Source organism: Scylla paramamosain, chromosome 4, assembly GCF_035594125.1.
Source record: "Scylla paramamosain isolate STU-SP2022 chromosome 4, ASM3559412v1, whole genome shotgun sequence".
NCBI lineage: Eukaryota > Metazoa > Arthropoda > Malacostraca > Decapoda > Portunidae > Scylla > Scylla paramamosain.
In genome coordinates this window covers 21,734,422-21,747,026 of record NC_087154.1, presented here as the reverse complement: position 1 = coordinate 21,747,026, position 12,605 = coordinate 21,734,422, and the positions used below count along the sequence as shown (strand labels likewise).

General features: G+C 40.1%; 1 protein-coding gene across 2 annotated transcripts in view; it reads left to right on the top strand.

Annotated features, from left to right (window-relative positions):
* Positions 1–12,605, top strand: part of LOC135099850 (uncharacterized) — a 33,242-nt gene that overhangs the window by 8,299 nt on the left and 12,338 nt on the right. For both annotated transcript variants that reach the window (XM_064002456.1, XM_064002457.1), the window contains exons 6-25: positions 560–686; positions 932–1,059; positions 1,511–1,719; positions 2,057–2,168; positions 2,261–2,488; positions 2,602–2,697; positions 3,415–3,498; positions 3,638–3,757; positions 3,844–3,966; positions 4,086–4,257; positions 4,398–4,566; positions 4,665–4,918; positions 5,029–6,672; positions 7,177–7,413; positions 8,659–8,975; positions 9,183–9,266; positions 10,101–10,307; positions 10,445–10,598; positions 10,773–10,936; positions 11,118–11,225. In XM_064002456.1, the coding sequence (XP_063858526.1) occupies positions 560–686; positions 932–1,059; positions 1,511–1,719; positions 2,057–2,168; positions 2,261–2,488; positions 2,602–2,697; positions 3,415–3,498; positions 3,638–3,757; positions 3,844–3,966; positions 4,086–4,257; positions 4,398–4,566; positions 4,665–4,918; positions 5,029–6,672; positions 7,177–7,413; positions 8,659–8,975; positions 9,183–9,266; positions 10,101–10,307; positions 10,445–10,598; positions 10,773–10,936; positions 11,118–11,225 (4,737 nt within the window). The remainder of the gene's footprint in view (positions 1–559; positions 687–931; positions 1,060–1,510; positions 1,720–2,056; positions 2,169–2,260; positions 2,489–2,601; positions 2,698–3,414; positions 3,499–3,637; positions 3,758–3,843; positions 3,967–4,085; positions 4,258–4,397; positions 4,567–4,664; positions 4,919–5,028; positions 6,673–7,176; positions 7,414–8,658; positions 8,976–9,182; positions 9,267–10,100; positions 10,308–10,444; positions 10,599–10,772; positions 10,937–11,117; positions 11,226–12,605) is intronic.

Here is a 12,605-nt window from a genome sequence, read left to right as displayed (position 1 = left end):
TATATATATATATATATATATATATATATATATATATATATATATATATATATATATATATATATATATATATATATATATATATATATATATATATATATATATATATATATATATATATATATATATATATATACATATATATATATACATATATATATATATATATATATATATATATATATATATATATATATATATATATACATATATATATATATATATATACATATATATATATATATATATATATATATATATATATATATATATATATATATATATATATATATATATATATATATATATATATATATATATACATATATATATATATACATATATATATATATATATATACATATATATATATACATATATATATATACATATATATATATATATATATATATATATATATATATATATATATATATATATATATATTATTTTTTTATTTTTTCTATTTTTTTTTATTTTTTTTTTTGCATGTTGGGGAGGGGAGGAAGAGGAGCACGTCCCACTTTCTATAAGCGTACTTTTCGGTATCTGGTTCCAGGTCAACGGAGTGGAGAACGAGAATGAAGGATGCGCTTGCTGTCACTCGGGGTACTGCAGGTGTCCCTCGCGAGTGGATACTTGCGTTCCGTGCACAGAGCTCTCAGTGGCATCGTGTGAGCAGCACAGTCAGTAGTGTAATGCTTTGCTTTATGAGTTGTTGTTTACGTGACATGCGCAGAGTTCCTGATTTAGTTTAGCTATTATTGTATCGAGGTTTGACATTGTTACAGCCTACCAGTGTTAGCTCGCTTTACTAAAGTTGTACATAAACGAAGAGTGCGTGAGTGCGTGCGTGCGTGCATGTATGTACATAATTTAACTTTTTTTTTCCATCTTCGCTTACCTTGGTGCCACTGCCTTGGGGAGCCAGAACCAAGGCCACTACTTTTGGAAACTGCCGTGGGCTTCCAGTACTACCTCAACAATTTCGACACGGAATTTGGGCTTCAGGGAGTCCTCATAGCATACTACGGAACCAAGTTGTCATTATACAGCATCGTAAGCGTCGACACTTTGATAGGCAACTTATGGGCTTCCATGAGGCTTCAGAGCCTATGCATTGTAGTATCTTGCATGATTACTACAGCATTAAAACTTTAAGACACATTTTCACTTAGGACATTACTGCTGAACTTGTTCAATTCAACCACCACTTTAATGTGGACTAATCTTTGCATATATTGATTTAATCTAGATTTATTTAATTTCACTTTACTGCTACGAATCCTAACATGCTCATTCCCTGCATCAAACCTTTTCACATAATCTGAACATCCAATATCGTAAGTCTTTCTCCTTACACCCTTACGAAAAACGCCTCCTGTTTGTTTGTCAGGGTTACACCACGAATAATTTCGTGGATCGGAGGACGATGTAAAATTTTTATTACCATAAATCTGACAAAATATACAATTTATATTAAAATCGTTTTTTTTTTTTTTTTTCACAGGACGATGATGGTGTTCAACTTATAAAGTCTAAAAACAGCTTGGACACTCAGATTTTTGACAAGCCCGTGACGCATCTGGGTTATGGCGAAATTTATAAAGATAACGACGGAAACATAACGAAGGCGAGGTACCTCTTCAGCTTCACTGCGGGCGAGGTAAACCACCGCTGCTACACGATTGACATTAACAAGGGAGAGTTCACTATTGGGTAAGGACCGTTTGACTTTCACCTTGACTTTGCTTTACTGGAAGCGCGAAAGATTACGTAACAGAGGTAGAGATCAATGTGAAAACAGGAGTTTCATGAATCATAATTATAACTGAATTATGGTATTCTTATATTTCAACAGCAAATACAAACTCTTGGGTATTAAGAATTTAGCTTCATAGTGTCACGCTCAGTGTTTCTGTAATGATCATCCTTAGTTGAATTCCTTGCCAGTATCTCTACCGTTACCCGTTGAACGGCAATCGTCTTTTGTACTTTCATGAATGGATGAACTATTAACTAAAGGAGCACGCTCTGGACTAATGTGGCGTTGCAGTTTACAGTTTTGGAAAGCAAACGGCACAGAGATGAAGGTTTGGCAGGTTGGTTGGCGGGTGATGGTAGCCATCTTGTACAACGATGGACTAGTAATCAGAGAGCTTGTACAGGTAACTCTCCCAGTAATGCAAAAAATAATATGGCGGTATGTACTGTACGTACAGTATGTTAAGGTCTTATTGCCCTAATCTACGCTCCTCAGTCACTTCGTCGGCGCACGTATGAACTGCGTTACCTTCAAGAAATACGGGTGGGTAGGGGAGCTCCAATATTATCATGGACAAGCTTCACCATGGCATTTGAAAATTACTTGGTGGTAGTGACTGCAGATAGGGCGAAGGTGCTACACTTGGGCAAAAACTACACTCGAGTACAGGATCTTGCTCCCGAGAGTGGCATGTCTGCTTTCTCAGCCATTCTTCCCATCAACGTGAGTATAATATGTTGAGTGAATGGCACTATTTTATGGGAAGTGACTGCACTCAGGTGATGGTGAAACACTGATTTCCTGTACACGTTAAGGAATGTTCTTATGTTCTGCAGATGCCATGGTGGCGGGGAAGGGCTGTACTGTTGACGGGTCAGGGCCGGCAGCTGGTAGCTTATGTGTGGAGCAGTGCTGCTCAGCGCTTCCACCAGGTGAGAGTTGCATACAACCAGTTTGACAGTTTTTTTTTTTTTTTTTTTCGTGATTTTACAAAATGAAGATGGAACTTGCATGAAGATAGCAAAAAGACCTGTATAATCTTTGCAACAATTTCCACATTAGCAGCTATTGTACAAAGATTTTCCTAGTAGCTATAATAATAATTATTCTACTGCGAACGAATTTGCATTGTTAGATTGCAATAGCGCCTTCGTGTTGCAGTGACTAGCTTGGCTGGCCATGTATCCGTAGGTCCCGGTTCCAATCCGGTTTAGGGGACTCTGCGCATAGCTCATCCAGCTACTCATCCTTCCTTTCTGTTGGTAGAGAAATAGGTATGGAAAGCCTGGGAAAAGTAAGTTGTGGAAATCTTTTAAGTCATAATGGAAATGTCCTGTGTAAGGGTTATCATCCACGCAAGCTTGTAGACCAGTGAAAGGGAGATGAGCACAAGGGCCACGTGCATCATTGGTGTATGTCCATCTTTACCTATTTTACAATGCTGCGTTGTTGAGATTAGTTAGTTTTCTTATAATGCGTCTCCAAGACGGGATATGGCAATCATTGGGCAAAGCATGTACAGTATATTACAATTTGCTTCTTGATGATCAGCTATTTATGCAGGTGTTGATGTACGAAGCCATAGCAGCGAAGGGAGAGGAACTCTTGGTCTCAGATGTGTGTCAGTACTTGACCACTTCTCTCTCCAGGCCTACACCATGCGTCTTGATGTCGGTATTCGGGACTGGAAGATTAGCTTTGCCTTCTTCGATTCATCGAGGAGCAGGTGTCTTGTGAGTAGATTCAAGGAGGAGTACGTATAAGTTACTCTAAACAAATATTCATATTGATAAGACTAATAAAATTGGTGAAAGACGTGCAAGATGTCTTATTCTGTGTAATGTATCACTAATTAAACTTGGAATTTGACAGGTTTTTGTACAAGGTGACTCCGTTGCCGTGACATTACGGATAGAAGCGAATCTGGAGGACGTTGAAGACCCGGTTGCCAGCCAGATAAGGGCGCTGCATGGTATCGTGCAGCCTCTAAAGGTCTGTTTGTTACCGAAACTATCCCAGACTTGCACCATTAACGTTATGGAGAATGATGAAGAGTATAATTTTTGTTTGTGTTTCAGGATGAGTTAAAGCAACAGTCGCAGGTATTGGAGGATGTGCGTAGTGCGCTGCAGCATAGTGCTAGTAATAAAGATCTCATTACTGGCAATATTACTGTGCTTAACGGGATACGTGTTCAAGGGGTTAGTATTTTTTTTTTTTTTGGGGGGGGTTTTCTAGACACATGGGAATTATGGTGCAGTTAACCTATATATAGATGGTATATGGTGTTTTGCATTAATTACCTTATTAATGTGGTCAGACTCTCGCCACGGGTGTTATTGAGGCTGAAAAAATCATACTGGAGAGCCGTGATTCAAGTGGACAAGTAACTCGGCAGCAATATGAGGAAGAGGCAGACTGGCTACTTCGCTACCACACTGTGCTCGACACTCTCAACCAGACCATCGTCAGCGTTCACAACAGGCTGGATGGTGAGAAGGCGTGCTGATATTTTTGAGTGATTGCTTTTTGTGAAGAGTGCTGTGCTCTTTTACTGAAAGAAGGATTCTTTGTCACCCCTGTGCGTTTCCAAGCTCAATAATCCTCTAGAAACACAAACTTGCTTATACAGATGCTGTGCCCATCAACGGCAGCAAGAGGCTAATCACTGGCAGAAAGGCTGTTTTAACGGGTGGCATACACGTCTCAGCGCTCACTATCGACCGCCTCGCTGTAGGACGACCGCTCGATGCTCGAGGGAAGCCGTTGCCTCTTGACGACATACTAACAAGTGTTGTCAGGTACTTTAAGAATACAGTTTCAGAACCTTTGAATAATAATGATTCTAGGATATGATTTTAAAATTTCAGCGATTTTATGAAATTATTTTACGATTTAGGTATAACGACACACGAGTCGTCAGTGGGAAAAAGATTTTCTTGCAACCTCTGTCTGTGGGGAACCTAAGGGCCAAGTACCTGGATGACATTCCCATCGATGACATGGTGACCTCCGGGGGCAATCACAAGATAGCTGGAACAACCATTTTCTCCCGCCTGATTGCTCAGACAGTGAAACTTTCTTCTGGGGAAACCGTTGCAGGCATTGATATTTCTGAAGAAATTGTGACGCTGAATGGTGACGTTGCCTTGGGTGTGTGTTGCTTTAGTAAAGTGTTTTGTTCAACTCAAAAAATGTACATTACAACATATTGCATGAAATGCATAATAAGTTTGTTGGCATATCAAACTGATCTTTACCAGGTACTTGCAACTTCGAAGGAGTGACAGTGGACGCTCTAACTGCGATTTCCAAGAAAGTGGACGAGGTCGACATCCAGCGCCTGAGAAGCCGCGCCTTGACAACGCTCGGGGGCACGATACAGGGATCACTCTCCTTTGTTAGCCCGCCGGCTATTAGCACTTTGAACGCAAACAAAATTATGGGAGTAAACATAGCTAAATTCATGTCAACCACAGTATTCAGGCACAAGCCAGCCATCATGAGCGGGCGCCTTGCCATCCCTTCAGTGGAGGTGCGCGGTGACGTAGTTGTGGATGGATTAATCAACGGCAAGAAGTTTCCTGATGATTACGTTATTAACACTGGTAGAACCATCGATTTTGGAGTTCAGTGGTATAAGGAAGTCCACTTCAGAAGCCTCAGCCTGGGCCCACAGTGCCGCGTGGATGGCCTCCTTCCTTCCAGTCTTGTAACCCTTCACACACCACAGACTATTACAGGCCTTAAAAGATTTGCTGGGGGTGTGTACATTGAGGGTGACCTGGACATACCATCCAAGATAATAGATGGCATAAATATGGACGAATTAAACAATTACTTAACAAATATCAAGTCAGGAAGCTGGAAATTCGATGTTGTCTTTGAACAGTTTGTAAGTGCACCTTCAGTGTTTTGTTCAGGTACACTAAACGGCCTCGACTGGGCTTCATTCATGAATGACATAGTGTATGACGACGTCCCCTCAGTGTTGATAAACTCCACTAAGATCTTTAGTAACGGACTGACCGTTGAAGAAGCCATATTCCATAAAACTTTCAATGGTGAGAACTTCAGCAATCTAGTGAATATCGCAGCGCTCAACAACGATACGAGCAATCAGGTCATCACTGGAGGTAAAACCTTCTTGAACGATGTAGCTTTTGAGTCCATGACTACACAACTGGTGGCCGGTATTGACTTGAAAGAGATGGCTAATAGAGCTGTGTACTTAAATAAAGTCGGACAAACTGTCTATGGAATAAAGACTTTCACAGAAACTTTAAGTGTGGAGGATCTTGTGGTTACTGGGAATATAAAGAATCTGGATATTGACAAAATAGTAAGAAAGAGCATCGACCAGGTCTTTACCGTGCCACAGTCTCTGCGCCACGCCAATTTTAGCGACATGGAGGTTATCAGCATCAACATGGCCCAAGGGCACACGATCAACGGCGTGGACATCGCCTTGCTCAACATGAGGAGAGTGAGTCTTACCTCCCCCGGTTACTATCCAGGTGTGCTCACCATTGAAGGGTCAATGCTATCCCACGCCGCCCTTACTGTCGGCATAATTAACGGCTACAGGGCGGACCAGCTCACGAGCAACTTGGTGATGAAGGACCAGTTTACCGTCATCACCGGCAATGTCAAGTTCACAGCCCTCACTGTCGATGGTCCAGTCACCACACACAACCAGACTGGTGCCAATGGGCATAATATCACCGATATAAGCCTGAGAGCCATCCATCTATCGGATGATGTGATGATTACTGGAGACGCGACTTGGGGTGACTTGGTGTTCCAGCGTGATGTGGCGGTTGAAGGTCTGGTGAACGGCGTGAATCTGCGGAAACTGAGTCACGATGTAGTGTATCTGGACCAGACGTCAAGCCACATTATTACAGGTGAGAGACTGTGTAGTGTATCAAATTTTTCCTGCAGTGTTTGTGTAATTAGATATATAGAAAATGGACAATTACGCTATACCATTTAAATAAAATATAAAAAGAGCAAAAAAAAATAAATAAATAAATAAACTTAACAGCGAGCATAACCGCGTCGTGCTGTACATATCTTAATGAACGTATGTTTCAGTCTTGGTTTTGAGACCACTGATGGAACCTGTAGCCATCAAAGCTGATTAACTATTTCTATGAATGTGTGCTTGATTTTATATATATATATATATATATATATATATATATATATATATATATATATATATATATATATATATATATATATATATATATATATATATATATATATATATATATATATATATATATAATTTTTTTTTTTTTTTTCGATACCCAACAGAATATTAGGAAAGAGCAAGGGTAAGGAAGGGACATAATTTTTCCTTTTAGTATGAAAATGAGTTCACAAGACAATTCTGGTATTTCCAGGTAAGAAGACATTTAAAGGTGGGTTGACAGTTCAAGGCAATCTCGAGGCCACAACCATTAACGGGATTGACTTGAGGACGCGCCTCCTAACCCGCCATACGGAGCAGACCATTACCTCCCTGTACTACTTCGTCGACGTAGATGCCAAAGCTGCCCTCTACATTCTGGGCTTGTACAACAACCGCAACCTTGCCGGCCTGGCATCATTTGGCCTCAGCGGCACGGACGTGATTAGAGGTTTGACAACTTTTCAAAATAAAGTAGCATATTATATATATATATATATATATATATATATATATATATATATATATATATATATATATATATATATATATATATATATATATATATATATATATATATATACAGGGTGGAATCAAAAGCTTTTCGTCTCATCAACTCCTCTCCTCTAACTGACTGTCTTCAGCCCTTCTCTCACCGCCGCAGTGTTGCATATCTAGCTGTCTTCTACCGCTATTTTCATGCCAACTGCTCTTCTGATCTTGCTAACTGCATGCCTCCCCTCCTTCCGCGGCCTCGCTGCACAAGACTTTCTTCTTTCTCTCACCCCTATTCTGTCCGCCTCTCTAACGCAAGAGTTAACCAGTATTCTCAATCATTCATCCCTTTCTCTGGTAAACTCTGGAACTCCCTGCCTGCTTCTGTATTTCCACCTTCCTATGACTTGAATTCCTTCAAGAGGGAGGTTTCAAGACACTTATCCACCAATTTTTGACCACTGCTTTGACCCTTTTATGGGACTGGCATTTCAGTGGGCATTTTTTTTATCAGATTTTTGTTGCCCTTGGCCAGTATCCTTCCTACATAAAAAAAAATATATATATATATATATATATATATATATATATATATATATATATATATATATATATATATATATATATATATATATATATATATATATATATATATATATATATACACTCGTATATATATATAATTTTTTTCTTTCCAGAACTTTTTACTCGTCAGGTCTTATTAGCTCTGTATGAAAGAAAAGGTTGGATATTGAGGCCTGCATTATTGAGGACACTGGATAAATAGTTAGGACATTACTAGTTATGACTGGCAACAAACAACTGTAACTTACTTGTTATGGCTGGCAACAAACAACCGTAACTTGCCGACATGGCCGTAGAGTTGAGAAACTGTACATTGAAAAGCACATATGAGGATAGCACGAAGCAGTGAAATCATATACTCGTGATCAAAATACACTGAGTGAATGTAAAGAAAGGAGACTCAAGGAAATTGTTTTATTCTCAGTGGTAGATGGTGTAATTGAAGCGTGGTAAGAGGAGGAGAGGCTGACCGTAGTCTTCATATCCTACTCAAAAAGAATCGCTGTAGAGTCGTAGACCATGCTTGTGTATTACGTTCGCTATTCATATGTGTTGCACTCTTTAAAAATTAGTGAATATTCTCCTATTCGGATTTTAACCACATATTTTTCCTCAGGAAATGTGATTTTCCACGGTGAGGTGACCACCGACCACCTGCACATAGCCGGCCACTACAATGGGGTGAATGTAACCAAACGCATGTCAGACTCCATCTCCTTGTACGAATCCAGTGTGAACATAACAGGCATGAAGAACTTCACGGCCAACGTCACTTTCCAAACAGTGGACACTCGTGATGTTAATCTTGTGCCTATGGTGCGATATTTTCAGCATGTGGTGCTGAGCAACTCTAGCACCAATTTCGGCTATCCAGTGCACGTGAATGGGACAGTGTGGGCACCCTTCGTTTCTGCAGATTCCGTCGTGGTAGAGGCAGGTGGTAGTGGTTGAGTATAGTGAAGAGGAGGAGGAAGAAAATGAAAGGCCTTAAAAATAAGATGACTTAAGCGAAAATGGATAAATTTAAATGAAGAGATCCCTTGTGTGATATAATGAATAGGAAAGCAATGAGGTTTATTTTCTTTTGTTGTTTATTTATAAATAACTGTGCAAGTAAAATAATGTTTGGTGTGCCAACAGGGAAGTGTTAGCGGCGTGGACTATGATAAACTGCTGAGAGAAGCGATTTACCTGGATAGGAACCAAAGTATCAGCAGCGACCTGGTAAGCTGCGCAAAACGGAATGAACCTTCAAATGAGTTAAAATTTAATGTAGAACTAGTGAATATTCTGTCACCATCACCTTCACCATCCTCACCACTACCAACGTCATCACTACCACAGCCTCTCACCCCCAACCTCACCACCACCACCACTAGCACCACAACACTAACTACCACACCCACCATCTTCACGAACAGCAGCATCACAACGACAACCATCGCCACATTTACCCCCACTGCCAAAATTACTACCCCTTACCGTAAGCATTTCTACCAAAACCACCACCATTACTGCCGTCTGCCATGTCTACCACCATCACCACTACCACCACCATGACTAGCATCACCGCTGTCACCGGTCATCACCATTTCCACCACCACCATTATCACTACCACCTCTATCATGATTACCACCACCACTCATCACTACCAGTAACAGTCATTACCACGACTACCGCCACTATCACCATCAAGAGCATCATCACAGCCACCAACTATCACCACCACTATACACCAACACCACCACCGTCATCACCACCACCAACACCACCACCACCACCACTACTACCGCCGCCGTCATAACCGCCGCCGCCGCCAGCGTAGCAGTGCGTGCAGCACGTCAACAGCTTGATGAAATTTGATTTTTTCACCAATGATATGGTCGTACAGAGGCAAAAAGGAGAATAGAAGAAAAAATATCAGACGCGCATCTTGTCAAGTTGAATATATAAACCAAAACAACTTTTTTTTCCACTATAACATAAACCAAAATAACTTTTTCTTCCACTATATTAATATTTTGATATTCATGTTACGTTAATGTGGACTTTTATAGGTATTCACAAAAGACATCAAAGTGCAAGGAGCAATCCACACAACGCTACTAAATCATCTGAGCATGACAACGCAGTACCTGACGACCAGCACGCCACAGACCCTGCCCGCCAGCCTGGTACTGGGGACAGCTACCACGGCTCGAGTTGACGTGGGCGGCTTGGTAAATTCATGGCGGCTCTCCGAAGAAGTGAAAGCCACCATGAAGGTACGCAAGCAACCTCCTTGATGCTAGGCTTATTGCTACACACACACACACACACACACACACACACACACACACACACACACACACACACACACACACACACTTTCTTTTTTCCATACTAAGGAGATTTATTTCAGGCCGTTGGGGGCCAGGTGGTGTACGGCAGCATGTCACTGATGGGTTCGGTGGAGGTGGTTACGGATGTGCAGGTTACCGGCCTGGTGGGGCTCGACGAGAAGCTTGATCTCTCCAGGCAAGCAGTGAGCCTCCACCATAACACTCAAATTCAAGGTGATTCAGTTCCAAGGAAAGATAATAATAGTAATAGCGTAATTGTTTATTGCTTATTAACAAACTAAATTGGCAACTAATGTCGAAAATGAAATCTAGCGCTCTGTGAAAGAAAACCGTTCAAGGGCTTGAGAAATGTAGATTTATCAGTTGTTTGTTTTTGTCACCGCTTAGGGTTGTTACTGTTCAAAGTGCCGATCGTGGCATCAAGCCTAAGCAGTCCGAGCGGCGTGGTGAACGGCGTGGATGTAGAGGTCATGCTGGCCTCTGCATGGTACCTTGACCAGCGCACAGTTGTTAATGTACCTGTCGACTTCAAAGGACCCGTTGTATTTGAGGTGCGTTATAGCTATATATATATATATATATATATATATATATATATATATATATATATATATATATATATATATATATATATATATATATATATATATATATATATATATATAATTATTTATTTTATTTTTTTATTTTTTTTATCTATTTATTTATTCATTTATTTACTTATTTTTGCAGGGAGCTCTTCTGACAAATAACACTTTGGATCCTTCGCGGCTACAAAACCTACAACATCAGTTGATCTCCGCTGTCACTCATCACAGCTTCATGGCGGAGAACCTCAGCGTAAGATAAATCACCATTTTACTGCACGTACTGTGTGTGTGTGTGGGGGGGGGGGGTGCGTGGGTGTGTGTATGCGCCCCAGTTATTCATTTTATTTATTTATTTATTTATTTATTTTTTTTTTTTACATTTCCACCGAAATTAAATTTCCTGCAACAAAGGGCTTAATGCTGTTCTACACCGGTGTTTTTTTTTTTTTTTTTTTTTTTTTTGTAAACAAGATTATCGTACCGTTACCACTTAGCAGTGGCAATGGGGGGTAGTCGTGGTACGCTTGTACCTATTGAGTAAATTTTAAGCTGTTATTAGATACAGACTAATGTAATGCTACAAGAGTAAAGCAGAACAGTTTTGTAGAGAGAATAATGGTTGGATGAAGTACGGACCTATTAATATTGAGGATGTGCTTGTACAATGTGCTGTATACCTCTCACTTAACTGCTTCGACTATAAGAAGTTCTTTGACTACTTAACTTCCAAAGTGGAGCACATTCTGACTCTTCCCTTTTGCGGAGATCTCCATTCTTGGAGACTTCAATGTTCACCACTAGATTAAGCTTTCCTCTCCCTTCACTGACCATCCTGGTGAACTAGGCTTCAACTTTGCTATCCTCCATGACCTACAGCAATTGGTGCAACACCCTACTCGTATTCCTGACCGTCTTGGAGATACGCCCAACATTCTTGACATTTTCCTAACATCTAATCCTTCTGCTTATGCTGTTACCCTCTCTTCTCCGCTGGGCTCCTCCGATCACAATCTCATATCTGTATCTTGTCCTATCGCTCCAGTCCCTCCTCAGGATCCTCCTAAGCGGAGGTGTCTCTGGCGTTTTGCCTCTGCTAGTTGGGGGACCTGAGGAGGTATTTTGATGATTTTCCTTGGAATGACTACTATTTCCGTGACAGAGGCCTGTCTCTGTTTGCCGAGCTCATAACAGAGGTGATAATGTCTGCCATGGAGACGTATGTCCCTCACTCTTTTTCTCGACCTAAACCTTCCAAACCTTGGTTTAACACAGCCTGTTCTCATGCTGCACATGATAAGATAAGATAAGATAAGATAATTTATTCGTCAAGTTGTAATACAAAATGTAATACAAATGAAATTAATTTAGGCTTAAGAGCTCCCTAGTAGTTGCTTATACATAACATTAAAAAGTAAATAAAATCAGTAAAACAATAAAACAATAAAACATTAAGAAAGGAGTCATTACATGGGCTATCGTATACATGCAATATTGGGCTATTTCTGCCCTCATCATGAATCATCACATACAGTAACCATGAATACTTAAATCTAAAAATTATAGTGATGATAGATGATTGAAAAGGAGAATGCTTTTAGGTACAAATGACTTCCTATATCTGTCAGTAGGC